Raw genomic sequence first — 15,088 nt, 5'->3', positions numbered from 1 at the left:
ATACTAATTCTCTTTCCCAAGAAAAATTAGTATAATGGCTTAGGCTAATGCTTGCAATCATTACCCAACGCTAACACACAAATTAGAATAAATACCAACAACCATTATGCATATATCAATAGTAGAAACCCATTCACATAATACCCATCATGGGGTCCACAACCTTAGAATTAAAATTAGCTACTCATCATTTTAGTTAACAAAGAAAGCTTAAAAGTTAACATAATATACTTACAATGCTAATAAAATATGGAATGAAGGTGAAGTTGGTGCTTTAAATTCTCCAACCACTTCACAAATATCCAAGGCTTAAAGTTAATGCTCCAAAAAATCAGAATAAATGTTAAAAACCTAACTTTAAGTATTTATAGGGCCAAAAATCGCGCCAAAGTTCTGGACAAAAACACCATTTCGCGGCATCGTTAAGGACTGTAACACAGGTTACGGCCCGTCCTTCGTTTTCGTCCGTTGTCAGCTTGATATAGGTCAACCATTACGGCTTCTTGCGACGGACCGTAACACAGGTTACGGTCCGTATCTTCCAGCGGATCATGGCTTCAGTGTTCAGTGGCCAATGCGTTATGCCATGATGTTACGCCCCGTAACCTGCATTACGGACCGTCCTTCTGGGCGTAACATGTGACACTACTTAGGCTTCTTACTGGAAATTTCCTTTAGCTTACGGTACACGTTATGTCCCGTAACATGAGTTACGGACTGTCCTTTATAGCGACACGTATCTGGATCTTCCTCTCTGGTACGGATAACGATACGGTCCGTAACTCGAGTTACGGACCGTCCTTTTGCTCCAAGTTGTCTGTTTTTCAGCGTTTCTTATCATTTCCATTCCTTAGTCAACCAACCCTACAAAACACCAAAATAACATAAGAAACGATGTAAAAACACTTAAAAACAAGCAACACTTCTAGTGAAAAAGACATAAAATGTGCCGAAATTCACGGCACATCAACACCCCCAACTTAAGCTTTTGCTTGTCCTCAAGCAACTACAACAAGACTCACTACTAACACACGACATCTAGCAAAATAAGAATGCCTACGGTGGTTTTGGTATGTGTTTCTAACACAGACTCTTCAATCCAAGAAAAATATTGGGCTCTTATCCACGTCCTATTTGTGACACAAGACGCACATTTTAGAACAATTGCAATTCACTATGCAACCTCAATTAATGACACAATCATTGTATGAGAGTCTCTATGCACATGAACTTCAACTTCCGGAAAGCCAGTTACTTCGCAATCTACAATCCTTACGCCCTCACGTAGAACAAAGAATGTCCCAACACACATTTACAAAATAAATGGGACAAGAGACTAAAAAGACAGAAGGACACTCACACTCACAAAGAAATTTGCATACCATACTTGCACATACCATAGGCTTGCCTTTATTTTCCATGCCTTCAACTTTGAACAGTTCGACTGTGATCACATTATGACTTTTGAGGCTTGTAACATTGGCTTAGGGACGGGTAGGATAAGTATTTGGATAGTGGTGACTCACCCTCTTTGACACTTCATTTTGACTTCATTCACCTTTCTTCCTTTTATTTCTGCCCTTACAGCTCCGGCGCGGATATATATATATATATATATACACCATTTTTTTTATATCTATTGTAACCACACCGAATCATGCCCCGCAATACTCACGATCACCCCCAACAGGCCTTTGGCCTCATTTTTCGCATCTTTCACTTATCACCCCCAACTTAGGCTTTTAGCCTCATTTTTCGCATCTTTCGCTTATCACCCCAAACTTAGGCTTTTATCCTCTTTTGTCATTCTTTAGTGTCAAGGAGGGACTTGGTGCCAAATGGGTTTATTCACAGAAGGGGTGTAGGTTAGTTAACGGCTAATCAAAGAAAAAGTCTATAGGCTCAAAATGGGAGACTAGGGATCATTTTCTGTACAGGCTAGGCTCATTTAAGATAAACAGGCTCTGGAGTCAATAAAAATAAAGCCTAAGATCACTTCACAATTAAACTCTCCTTCAAATTCATGCAGGACCAACCGGGCAAGTTCTAGATTACAAGCATCATACACACATAGAAACTAAGAACTCACAACACAATGGCATAAGGATTTTTTTAATACTCTGACTTGACTTCCGTTTGAAGATTTTACACACATGGACACCCTTTATTTGCAATGTCATTAAAAGAACCATACACATCAATATCAACAACCCATTCTTGATGTACATCACAAATTATTTTTCGGAGGGATATCATTGACTCGTAAAACACTTTTAGATATGCTAGAAAACACGGACCACCACCACTTAAATCATTCTTACTTTACGTTTAACTAAACATCCTAAACATGCCAGGTTCAACATAAAATAACACTCTTCAGGAAAAGAACACATGGCAAAGAACAGCCGAAGAGGGTCTTAAACACATACTTAATATCACAATTTAAGATAAAAATAATACCAACAAAAACAAAAACAATACCAAACAATATCCGATACCAAAACAATACCAACAATACCAGCAATTACCCTACACCCCCAACTTAAAAATATGCATTTCCCTCAAGGTATCTATATAATCCATCAATAGAATGTAGGGCCACCCTAGAGCGCACTAGGCGCTTGGATCTGCTGTAGCATCATGAGGTTGGATAACCTCGGAGGTAAGAGCAGTGGTGGTATCAGGCTTGCCAACACTAGAAGTCCCAATCTCAGTGGATGGAGCAGAAGTATGGTGAGCCGGCTCAATGGGATGGGCTGACCTAGAAGTCGCTCCACTGGTGTCAGAACTCAGCAAGGACTCATGTTGGATCTTCTTCAATGTTCGCCGCTCCTCCCCCTCATTCTGTGGGCGCAAGGCATCAAACGGATCAAGACTCTTGAGAACAGGATCAAGGTTTCCATCATCTAGCGTGACTCTCTTGCGCTTCCCTTTAGCCAAAGAGTGGGTATCCTCTTCCAACTCCTCCTCTTGCTCCTCATCAACCGTTTCCTCGATCTCATCATCCCCAAGTAGACTCTGAACCGGCTGATATAAGCTCTGTACCAACTCTGTGTGTACTTTCGTAATCTGGTCCATCACAACAGCCACTTCCTGTGCCTTCAATTTCTGTACATCATCCTTTAGTGTCCGTAACTCACTCCGAACAGTCCCCAATTCCACAGCGGGGTGTGTCTTAGTCAGCTCCGTCATTCTGTTCTCAATACCATCTATCCGAGAGTGGATCTGTAGGTGGTCATCAGCCATCTGTTCTTTTATCGGCCTTAACGCTGCATTAATAACCTTTTTTGTGTACAATTTCAACTCGGTCATGAGCTGCTTGACATGCCTATATGTTCTGTTTGCTTGCAGGACCACCGCCCCAAAATTCTCTCGGTTGAAAATCATTTTTCTCGCAAGTTCGGGTGGGACTACCGGTATGGGCTGAGCCGGTGCTGGGCTCGCTCCAGTGGAAGAGGTAGGACCACTCGAAGTAGGTGGAGCTGGAGCTGGCATGGGATGTGGAGCATAGTCAGCCGGTAAAGCCTCAGAATCTATGGGATGACCCGCAGCAGTTGCGTCAGCACCCATGATAGCTAAGGGTAGAACATCTGATCCCGTTGGCCCCTCCGGCACATCAGAAGACGAGGCAGATGGCATTGTACCTTGGCCCAACATATTATCTCTGCCCTTTGTGATGTCATAGATACTCCTGGCGATCACACTGTGGTCGATAAAGGGGAGGGGTTCTGGTTCCTCGCGCAGGCATAAGAACGTGAGTAAACATGGATGAATCAGGGAAGTGGTTGGCTGTATGGATCTCTCCCGGAGATCTGCGGCTACAAGTCTTCCAATGTTGATCTTATACCTCGACATAAGGGCAGCCACAAGAACAGCTCTGTCTGGGGTCAAATAATTATCTGCCTAGGTAGGACGGATGCGGAACAGAACAATCTGCCACCAAAACTTTGCCTCAGGTGTGAGGGTGTTTTTCCAAATCCTCGTAGTGGCTGTCAACTTTGGCACTATTTCTCACTCAGGATCTGCCGACCGTGAAATCACTGAGGCCACCCATTTTCTGATTGAGATTGTATATTTCTGTGCAATTTTGTAGACAAACTCTCCTTCTTCTGCCGCTGTAGGGGCAATATAATCCTCCCCGAATATTACTTTATTGATGGCCATCGGGGAAACATCAATCTTCTTTTTGCACACTACTACCTCATTCATGGCCGGCACTTGAGTTGCGCGCTGCCCCTTTTTCTATGCTTTGAATACAACAGCCCCATAAGAAGCGTAGAATTCCCGAACAAGAGCCGGGATGTAGAACCCCACAAGGTTTTTCAAAAACTCTAACTTGTGGAAGCGGAGAGTGTCACAGATGCCCGGATATCCATCGAGACCATCGAAGCTGACGTTCCGTTCCTCGAAAATACTTTTCTTCGGGCCCTACCCCTCATGCTTTGCTAGCTCACACCCTTTGTTGTATAGTTATTCAGACCCCTCCACAGAAAACCGGAGGTCCTGCTCATACACAACCCTCATCCGGATGTCAGTCTCTCTTCTTTCCGGCTCGCGCTCTTATTCGCGCTCCTCCGCAGTAGGCTGTCTAATGGGTGGTTGAGGCTGGTGTGGTGGTGTGACAGCCTCCCTGGGTCTACTATGGCTCGAAGAACTAGAAGAACTCTCCTCATCAGACGAGGAGGAACTTTCGGATGGTGAGGCTGGCCTGCTAGGTGCAGTGGGCTTCTTTGTATCCCTTGTGTCTTTGAGTTGATCTTCATCGCGCAACCGTGAGGTTACCTTGCTTGCACCGCGACCTTTTCCTATACCGGCAACCTTAGGTGAAACCTTCTTTCCTTGCCGTGGGTTACTTATACCTGTTGAAGGCAAAGTTAGTTATGATACACAAGAATCTTTTCAATTATACAACTTATTGGTTGAAGTTCAGGACTTCAATTAGTTCATGCACCATAATATGGTCAACGGACCGTCGATGGTGTTACGGGCCGTATCTTCATCCGTAACTCATTTTGTTCATTTATAACACAGGAAACGTAACACTTTCGACCGACCGTCATACGTGTTACGGTCCGTAACAACTTATCGTAACGTGACCCAAAATTTTTAGAAAGTTTTCTGGAAATCATAGGTGTTACGGTATGATGTTACGGACCGTCAAACGTGTTACGGTCCGTAACACCTGACCGTAACCTGACCCAAATTTCCAGAAAGTTTTGGGGAAATCATAGGTGTTACGGTATGATGTTACGGTCCGTCAACCGTGTTACGGTCCGTAACACCTTACCGTAACGTCACCCAAATTTTTAGAAAGTTTTCATGGAAATCGTAAGTGTTACAATGGGGTGTTACGGTCCGTAACACACGTTACGGCCCGGAACACTGAACGTCGGGCAACGTTCCACAGATGCTCAGCGTAACCAAATTTTCCCGTTTAAGCACGAGGCCAAGATTTTCAACTTTATGCTCCTTGGAGTATGGTGTAAAACACCAGTTGATCCCCTCACATACCTCGGGTACTCAGACTTCACCCGGTTTTATCTAAGGTTTCTTTGAAACCTTTTATCGAACAGTTGGCGGGCAAACCAATTTAGTAGTTTCACGAATGAAACTTTCAATCGGGATGCCCTACGACTCAGTGGGAGACAATGTCCTTGTGCCCACGAGTCTCTCAAACAACAATCATACCAAACCCAACCCCCCACCATTGTTAAATCCCGCGCAATTATTCAATGGGGATTCAAAATCATAACTACATGGCATGGTATACGAATTTAATCATGGAAGATCATACCAATCCTATCGATAGATGAAAGACTAGAGAGAGTCAACACATTGTCATACCTGATCGTGGACGATGCTTGGATGAAAACTCGAGACTAAACCAAAACAGCGATGGACTTTGACGAGAAAAACAACAACTACGGTAAGGTAATGGTGGAGAGATGGTGAGGGGGAGATGAAGAGAGGATGAGGGAGGTTATGAGGGAGAGGGGGAGTTAAAAAGAGGGAAAGTGCCGTTTGAATTTGAAGTGTAATCGTTGGGTGATGTATTTAAACATGCCCGACCGTTACACTTCGAGTTACGGACCGTAACATAAGGTACGAGACATAACTAGTGTTACGGTCAACCAAATGACCCCGTTTTCATTTTTCATTAATGACATGGCAATACAGCCGACGGACCGTAACTCGTGTTACAGTCAGTATTACCTGGCATAACGGGTGCAATTTTTCTAGTGTTTTCCCAGATTTATATCAAGGTTATTGTTGACACCCAATTTTGTCCCGCCTCTCCCTCGAAATACCTATTTATACCTCTGGTATTTTGAGAAATTAAAAAATATACATTTTAATTTTACTATAATTATTAGTCTTTTATTAACGCCCACATTTTATTATTCCACTGCAGTTATTATTATTATTATTATTATTATTATTATTATTATTATTATTATTATCATTATTATTATTACTATTATTATTCTTAAATTATCATTTTTATTACTGATTGTCATTAATTATTATTATTCCTGTTATTTCCATTATCGTTATTATTATTATTATTATTATTAATTACTAATCATTATTATTAGCGTTATTTTTGTTATCAATCATTAATCATCATTATCATCGTTATTTTTATTATTAATTATTATTATTGTTTTATCAACAACTATTATTTATTACTATTATCATCATTATTATTTCTTATTATTATTATTATTATTATCATTATTATCTTATTATTATCACTATTATTTTTATTATTATTAATTTATCAACATTTTGTCACTATCAATAATTGTTATTTATTATTGTTATCTTATTATTAATTATTATCCCCTTTATTATTATTAATTATTATCATTTTTTTATTATCAATGTTTGTTATCTACTATTATTATTATATCTATTATTATTTTTTATCACCATTATCATCACCATTATCATTATTACCATTATCATTATTGTTATCATTATTAGCAGTATTATTACCGCTATTTATTTGCTGTTATTATTTAGTATTATTGAAATTTGCATTCTTCTCAACGTTTCTACCAACTTCCGCATACGCATCGCATTTACTTCGCACATTTTAAACGATAGCGTTTGTTATTAAATATTATTGCACGGTCATTGCAACATCATATGATTTTATTATCCGGATCTTTTATAATTACATATTTCCGTATTAGGTGATATTCTGGCACCCTTAGTACATCGTTAATCAAAATGGGTCTCTTATTCAAATTTAGAAGCCAAACTATTTCTTGCACTCGGTCCGTATTTTGACTTACCGGACCCCAAATCAAAGTCCGATTAACTCCAAATATATTTTGGACTAGACCATATTTTTATCTCAATTTTTTAGATCAGTCCATGTTTTAATTCACTAGTCCACCCTTTAATACCCAGTCTAAAAATTTGACCCGGTCCATTCCGATACATTTTCAGTCAAATAAGGGGAACACTTTTTAGGGTTTCCCCTTCATTTTCCTCCATACCCATCGCCGCACCCCTCTCTTCTCCTTTCCCTTTCTCCCTCCTCCTTTCCCTCCTCTCCTCCGCCGCTCCCACTTCCCCTTTTTCCTCCTTCTTCTCCGCTTCCCCCACCGTGCCCTGTTCCCCACTTAACCTTGTCTCCCTCTGGCTTCCTCCTCCCCCTTCTCTCTCATACGCTCCTCCTTCTTCTCTCTCTACCCTCTCTCTCCCGCTCCTCCTCGCACCCACTTCACCTTGTCCCCCCACGCTCACTGCCATCCCGATTCCCTCTGTTCCCCACGCGTATCTCTTTCATTTCACCACAATACAAGCAAAACCCGAGTTAATCCCCTATAAATATTGGCTTCCTAATCTGAAAAGGGGGGCTTTTGGAATCGCGAAAAAACCTCCCTGAAAAGAAGTTCCTCAGCTTTGAATACTCCTGAAAATATCAGTCCCTAATCGCACGAATTTCCCTCTTTAAATATTAGTTTTAATTTTCTAAATATCGATTCAAGCACTAAATTCTTTTCTGTTTTGCCCTTGTTATTTGTTTGAATCCGACCGCGCGCAACTTCAGATTTCGTGGTGTTTCGAGGTAGATTGGAAACCCCGCGCCTCACTTCGCTGCACCCGAAGAAGGTAATTCTCTCATTATCTTAGCATTTCTATTTTGATTCTGCCGATTATGATTTTATATTAGCTTCGAGATTAGTTGATTTATTAGCTTTTATTAGAAGTAGATTAGATTAGTAGTTTCAGTAATTTCCTTCTTTATTTTAGAATTCTTCTACTTTTAACTCTATGTGTCTGTGTCGTATAAGATTAGCTTAAGTTTGTTTTATCTAGCTAAAAAAATTAGTTTTCCTTGCTACTGTATGAAAATATGAAGTTTTTACTATGTTCTCTTTGCGTTTTTCTCCCTTAGTATATGGTGAAGGTCAATGTTAAGAGCAATTAGTTAAAACTCAGCAACTTGTTATCTTTAACGGAGATAGAACTAAGCATAACCAATACGTTACCTTTTCTGGCTCTGGATTTTGATTAAACATTGAGCTAATTTTGTTCATGATCCAAGAATAGTCGTACCATGCTAAACGTAACTAAAATGTTAGCTGTTTGCCAACCGGAACAGAGCCATTAGTTATGAATATTTTGTTAATTTCAAGTGTGGTTCCGCCTTAGCTTTCCCTCACTGTGGTGTTTCCAATTAATGAGTTTCCCTTTTCTTTCAGAATCTGTTTAAGTGATTTTCCTTCTTCCTTTCATTTTACAATCCTGTTCTTCTATGTGGTTTGCTTTGAAATTCTCGTTTCTGTTTATTTGCGTTCATGTTATAGGTTTTCTTATCACGGCTGTTTCTTAGTTGTTGGTATTAGTTAGCTTTTGCTCGCTGTTCTTCTATGTGGTTTGCTTTTAAAATAATGTCGCTCATGTTTTTTAGCTTCTTTTGTTGTTTTTTCTATACTTGGGTTAAAGTAAAGAAGGAACTAATTAATTTGTTACATTTTCTCAGAACAATAATAGCTTTTGTCACGATTGGGTGCTAATCTTTATCTCTTTTCCCCTTTCTTTTACATGTACACATCGGAACAAAAGGAGTCTTAATTCGGGATTTTATCAAAACAAAGTCTCAAGAGGAGACTCAGCACACCCATCCATAGAGTCATCTCGCGCCGCAATTCTTAGATCGCATCGGGCAGGCGAAACTCGTTAGAGGCCGCCTGTAACGTTTTTATTCTTTTTTTCGTATCATTCATTTCCTTTCATCCATTTTTATGATTGCTGATTTGTCTGCGTTTTGGATTGTGTGTGTTTTAAAATTAGGTGGAGAACCTATGATTCAGTAGGATTAGAAAGGGGTAGATTCTGTCATTTAGGATTACCACTCTAAAAACTAAATACTTATTTTTCATCATACAGAGTGCATCATTCATATAGTAATATTTTAAACTTGTTAGCTATAAATTTTTTTTTTTCCTTCTTTTCTCAAAAGCTATTTTCTTAAATTTTTTTAAACCTCAATTAATTAACCTAAGATTGGCCGGATAACCGTAGTTAACAGATTCTAAAGGATGCCTAACCCCTTCCCTTTAGGATAATATAGAACCCTTACCTAGAATCACACTGATTAAGCAGGATATTAACGGAGGTTTAGTTAGCTTTACCTTAGTTAATAATTAGGTGTCCTAATTCACCGTAAAATCAATTAGGTGGCGACTCCTTAAAATAAAGCAATTTAGGAATCTCTAATATGTTGTACTCCGCTTCAACCCGGTTAAAAAGGGGTATAACAGCTTGGCGACTCCGCTGGGGACACTTTAGGTTCTTGACCATAACAACTTAGGTTAATAATTAATTTGTTGGATGTTTGGTTGTTCTTCTTTATTTTGCCTTTATTGTTGCTTCATTTGTTTTTCTTTTATGTTCTTTTAAGTGATTGCTTTATTATGTGAAATTTTCTATGTAGTAATATGTTACTTCTTTCCTTAAATTGGCATTCCGGTCATGTTTCCTCCACTTCTGGAGAACTCACACTATCACACATACACGCGAGGTGTGTTTTGCGCACCCGCAAATTTTTCTTCGTAGAATCCAAATTTTAGGAGAGTTGGCGTATGCGCGGGGTGCCCGAGTAACGGGGACCGCGTAGCCTTCTCACTCGAGTAGTCCGCTCGGGAACCCTGTGTCTAGTAAGCCAAATCTCAGAAAACCTTAAGATAGAGCTTTGCCACCAATTTTATTAAGTCATGCATGCATAAGCCTTAGGTGGGTTGGTCCCTGGTATCGACTCCACAATTAGGAAACCTACCAAATTGTCGACGGGTTTCATAACCCAACGACCAACAAGCATACTATGTGTAACGTGATAATGATAGAAGGATCCAAGCCTAACCACGACATGTCGAGTTTGGGAGTCATTTCTTTTTGTAGGAAGTTTAACATTCCCCAGTCCTGAACTTTTCAATTACGTCGCTTAAAACAAAAAACAAAAATCTTGTAAATCGAGTCCTTGAATTATCGGAACAAGTAAATATTTTTGAGTTCGAGTTAGTTGTCGTCGTCGGTGAAAAATAATCTACTCGACTCTCGTCGCCCTTGTCGCTGCTCGACAAAAGGGGTAATTCCTAAAATCCCTCTTTTAATTCCCCTTTCCTTCAATTCTGTGATAGGATAATGTTATGTGTGTTCTGTTCAATGTGTTTTAGACTTATGTAGATTTAATTATGTATAATAACTTCAAATCTTGATGATTGTTTTGGTTTAAACTTGACAGATTAGCAACACCTAGGTTAATTTGTATGCTTGATTCGATTAGTTGCTACATCATAGTTTAGTTTCTACTTTCTGCCATGGTGATTAGCTTAAAAGGAATTTGATTTGCAAAGAGTAGTGTCGTGACATGAATATTACTTGCAGCTGTTGATAAGCATTGATTTAAGTCAGTAGAAAGAAAGACAAGCTTGAACTTTAAGTCTGTTGTCATTGAAACCCTTTAAGGACAAGTAATAGAATGGGATCCTAATGTATCTCAGGATAATTTCTTTATATGTTTTTTGATCTAAGTTAAGACAGGAGTAAAATTTGAGCCAATAAGGTTAGATGCTATTTTTTTCTAGATTTCCTATAGAAGTGCATTTGAATGTCTTGCACTCATAGATATGCATATTTGTGGTTCAAACTGTTTAAGTAGAAATCTCTGTTTGATTTGGTTCACCCTTTTTATCATTTCTGGTAAATCTGAGGTGTTAACTGATTATATTGTGCACTTGAATTATTTCTAATCTCAATCTGTGTGTACATGATGTTCAAGTTGAGGACTTGTTTTCTTTGTTTGGGATTAGTTGAATAATAAGTAGTTCAAGGGCCAAAGAGGCACTCTTATGGGCCTGTGAGGTAGAGAATGGGCAATTCGTGGTGTTCATTCTTTCTTGTCTCATCCTTGGACTAAAAGTTAGTTCAATACCGATTCCCTTATCCCTTATATATGTCGAAAGTGATCTCATGCATTACTAAAAGTCTATATGTATTTCAAGATTCAACTGTAAGTTGGTGTTTGTCAGAATCCGGGCGATGAGCCCTAACTATCTAGCACGTACTTGAAATGAACCCTCTTAGGTGGTAATAGTTGTTGAGAAATCAGTTAAATGCATTCCTATAGTTGTGCTGGTTTGACTAAATCCTTTTGTTGATATGCATTTTGCTCTACAAGGAAAGACTGAGTGAAGAGTTCAATTTTGAAAAGAAAGGGTTGAAGCTAGCCCGCTTCTTAGGATATGTCTCATCAATAGTCATCCTTTGTTTAGTTCTTGTAGTCATTGTTTAGCCAGTCTTAGTTATGCTTGTCTGTTACTTCCTGTACAAAACAACAATTAGCCTGTAATGTTTAATGATAGTTTGTTGGTTAATTGACTGCAACTAATTTGAGGGATTAAGGGAATGCTCATTTGAACATATAAAATTGTGGAGGTGAAACCTTATAAAAAAATCCATGCCGTCCTTTTCCAGAATCTGTCTCAGCATGGAACATGAGTATTCTCTCTTGTCTTAACATGAAGCATGAACCTGTGATTTGTGTAAAACCAAAAGACGTTCATACAGAGCTTTAGTTGAGTGGGACTACAAGCTACTGACAGTACTCAGTAATATTTTTTTTTAATATGAAAGAATGATGAACTGAAAATATACCTGATGTGTTTTCTCCTGAAATCACCCTGTGAAACCACACTGAAAAGTTCTTAGCCTTTGCACAGATAGCATTGACAAATATCTCAAGGTAGACCAACACTGTGTTATGATAGGTGCGATTACAGTTTCCTCTTTGATTCATTAATGAAGGAAAAGGTAAAGTGAATGTGATTTCAATCTTCCTTAAAGAAAACCAGAAGAGATTTGAGTTTGAGCCTTGCATGATCATGTTCCTACTTAATGAGTCCTATTTATCTCTTTTCCTGTACTTGATTGCTTGGGCGTTGTTAAGGAAAATGAGGCAGTTCATATGTTAGTAAGGAATGAAAGTTTTAAAGAATAAGTTGCCTCATAATATGTTAGACACCCTGGTTTGCTTCTGTTTGAGTTGAACTGCATGATCTTAAAGCCTGTCCCTTGCTTATATTTCTGCTCCCTTTTATGTGCTATGTTGTCTGTTGTTCAAGAGGTGATGGGTTCCATTCTTTCTCTCATTCAATCTCTCATGTTCTACTAATGGGAAAGAAGGGGTATATTATATAATAATTTAATTAAAGGGAAGAGATCACTAATGATATAGATTTATGTTCATAATCAGAAGTACAAGTTGTATAGTTTCAGAATCAATTTGTTTAGCTCAAGAACCAGAAGATGATTAAGATAAGTGAAAGTGATTAGATTAGGAGGCTGGAATATCATTTAGAATGTAATATGGGTACATTTGGCAGTCCTAGATGTACATATTGAGTTCAAGCTTTTGAAAGGAAAGTTATGTGTTTAGTTATCTCACTATTTGAGGATGCCTTTTGTGTGATAAATAAGGTCTATGCCTATAGGGGTGTCTATAAAATGTTTTGGGTTCTGGAGTGTAGTTTCAGTATGTTTAAGACTTCCCTTAAGTTATTTTATTGCTTGAATCTTCATCATCATGTTGTAATACTGTCTGAAAGGTCAAGGCAAGCTTTGGGTCTGGTTTAGCTTCCCCCAATAGCCCACCATGCCGAGGTTATAGAGACCTTTGGATCTTGTGTGGCATTGGAAACATGGATAGTGGTAACCCCCTTTGCTTGTCTCATCTTGCAAGTTTGATGTTTGGTCTGCCATTAATCAGGTCCAGATAAGAATCTGCTAATTGCATTTAAATATAGTTTGTCCATACATATTGTGTATGGATCTGCCACAACATGAAGTCTGTTTAAACATGTTTTTCTTCCAATTTAAGAGCTACAATTCATTCTTACTCAGTCCTAACTGCTGATTGAAGAAGTCTAGTTTGAATGCTTGTTTTCTCCTGTTATAGTTCAATAAAACCTGGCTTAACAAACCTACTTTGCTAGAGAATAATCACACAATTTTAAAAGTCAGTCTTACCTGTTAGGAGTTTCTAATTTCTACAGACTTTGGTCATGTTGCAAACCTGTTTGATGGTATAATCTAACCCTAAAGTTGTGAACTTGACTGTTCTGTCACCTTAACCATTGTCTAGCTTAAGACTAAGTTTTTATAGTCGTATAATCAAGTGAAGATCCCCTTTCAACCTATTTGGGAATTGTTTAGTTGGAGATTATTTCTGGTTACTCCTCCTTCACCCATCTTTCTCTTTGCATGACTTGGGGATGTTTTAACTCCTAATTGTTCTTGAGCTGCGTGGGCTGCTGGTATGCTTGGCCACACCTTGAGAAGTTGCTGTTATGTTTACTCAGTTGTGCTACTGATGCCTTGACAAAACTGCTGCTTCTTTTGTACAATTCGAGGAGATCTCTGCTGCAGCTTTCAGCTGAGTTTTGCTGCAATTTTACTGCTGATTCGAAGTGCTAAATTTGAGAAAAACTGGTGAAATCAAACCATCATTGTCTTGCCTCTTAAGTCTCTACTGTTGCATTTGAACTGACCATTTGTTGCCTTTTGGACATAACCATTACTGCACACTTGAGTTATTGCTATACCTGGTGAATTTGTTGCTTAGCTGGAACCTGAGTGAAAATGATGGTTTATACTCAAATGCTCTTAAAGTCTGCTCTATCTCAATACCCTTGGTTACTGTTTGATAAGCTACTGGCTGAATATGAAAGTTGCAGCTAAACATTCCGTTGCTATTCAGAATTACTGTTGTGTTATACCTGAGAGCATAAATGAAAGTCGGGGAACACTTATGGGATTGGTTAAGCCTTCTTCGATAGCCTGCCATGCTTGGGGTTCTAGAAACATTTTGATCTTGCGCGGCATCGAAAATATGAAGGTAGTAACCCCCTAAGTTTCCTTATTCCTTAAACCTTTGCAGACATAGTTGACCACACTTTGAAAGCTGATGCTATATCTGGCTTAACATTGTTACACCTTGATGTGCCATCCTGCTCACTACATTGTGATGCTGCTATGCTTGTTCTTTGGGGCAGTTGATATTTGTCTTTTCAAGGTTGTTATTAAGCTTGTTTCAAGGTTGTTGTTGCTGTGGCTGGCTGTTGTTGTTACTAGTTACTATAATACGTTATTATATTTATAAGAAACAAAGGCTACACTTGAGAAGAAAATGAACTGTGGCTGCACTTTGCTACGAATTATTACCCTTTTGAAGCAAGACATTTGCTGTGAATAGCTGATGCCTTTGAGGACTTGGTCTATTGTGTTTGAATCTGTATTCTAGGGCACCTTTGACATAGAAATATTGTCATTATTGCCTATTATTATATTTTCCATCTGGGTTTTTTTATTCTGACAATGTAGTACTGTCTTCGAAACCTCTCATATTGATGTCTTTTAGAAGGCTAAACTGCTGCCGTTTATTGTACTGCTTTGCTGCTATGTTTCTGGCCTGTTGTGGTTACTTATTCCTGCCATCAAAGACACACTACCAATGCTCTCAAACTCTGGTTGTTTGTTTCTTGTTTGGCTGAATTGTTGCTGCCATTTGACT

At 38.8% G+C, this 15,088-nt stretch overlaps 1 protein-coding gene across 1 annotated transcript; it reads right to left on the bottom strand.

The window, feature by feature from the left end:
- Window positions 1-4,560: 4,560 nt before the first annotated feature.
- On the bottom strand, window positions 4,561-14,093 carry LOC132628397 (uncharacterized). The gene is made up of 3 exons (XM_060344180.1): window positions 14,067-14,093; window positions 13,874-13,988; window positions 4,561-4,859 (listed from the first exon to the last, which is right to left on the bottom strand). Exons 1-3 carry the CDS (start codon window positions 14,091-14,093, stop codon window positions 4,561-4,563), a joined length of 441 nt encoding a protein of 146 aa, XP_060200163.1.
- Window positions 14,094-15,088: the final 995 nt, after the last annotated feature.

This window comes from Lycium barbarum, chromosome 2 (assembly GCF_019175385.1).
Source record: "Lycium barbarum isolate Lr01 chromosome 2, ASM1917538v2, whole genome shotgun sequence".
NCBI classification, from domain to species: domain Eukaryota; kingdom Viridiplantae; phylum Streptophyta; class Magnoliopsida; order Solanales; family Solanaceae; genus Lycium; species Lycium barbarum.
The sequence above is the reverse complement of the archived record's forward strand: the minus strand, read 5'-3'. Positions and strand labels throughout refer to the sequence as shown.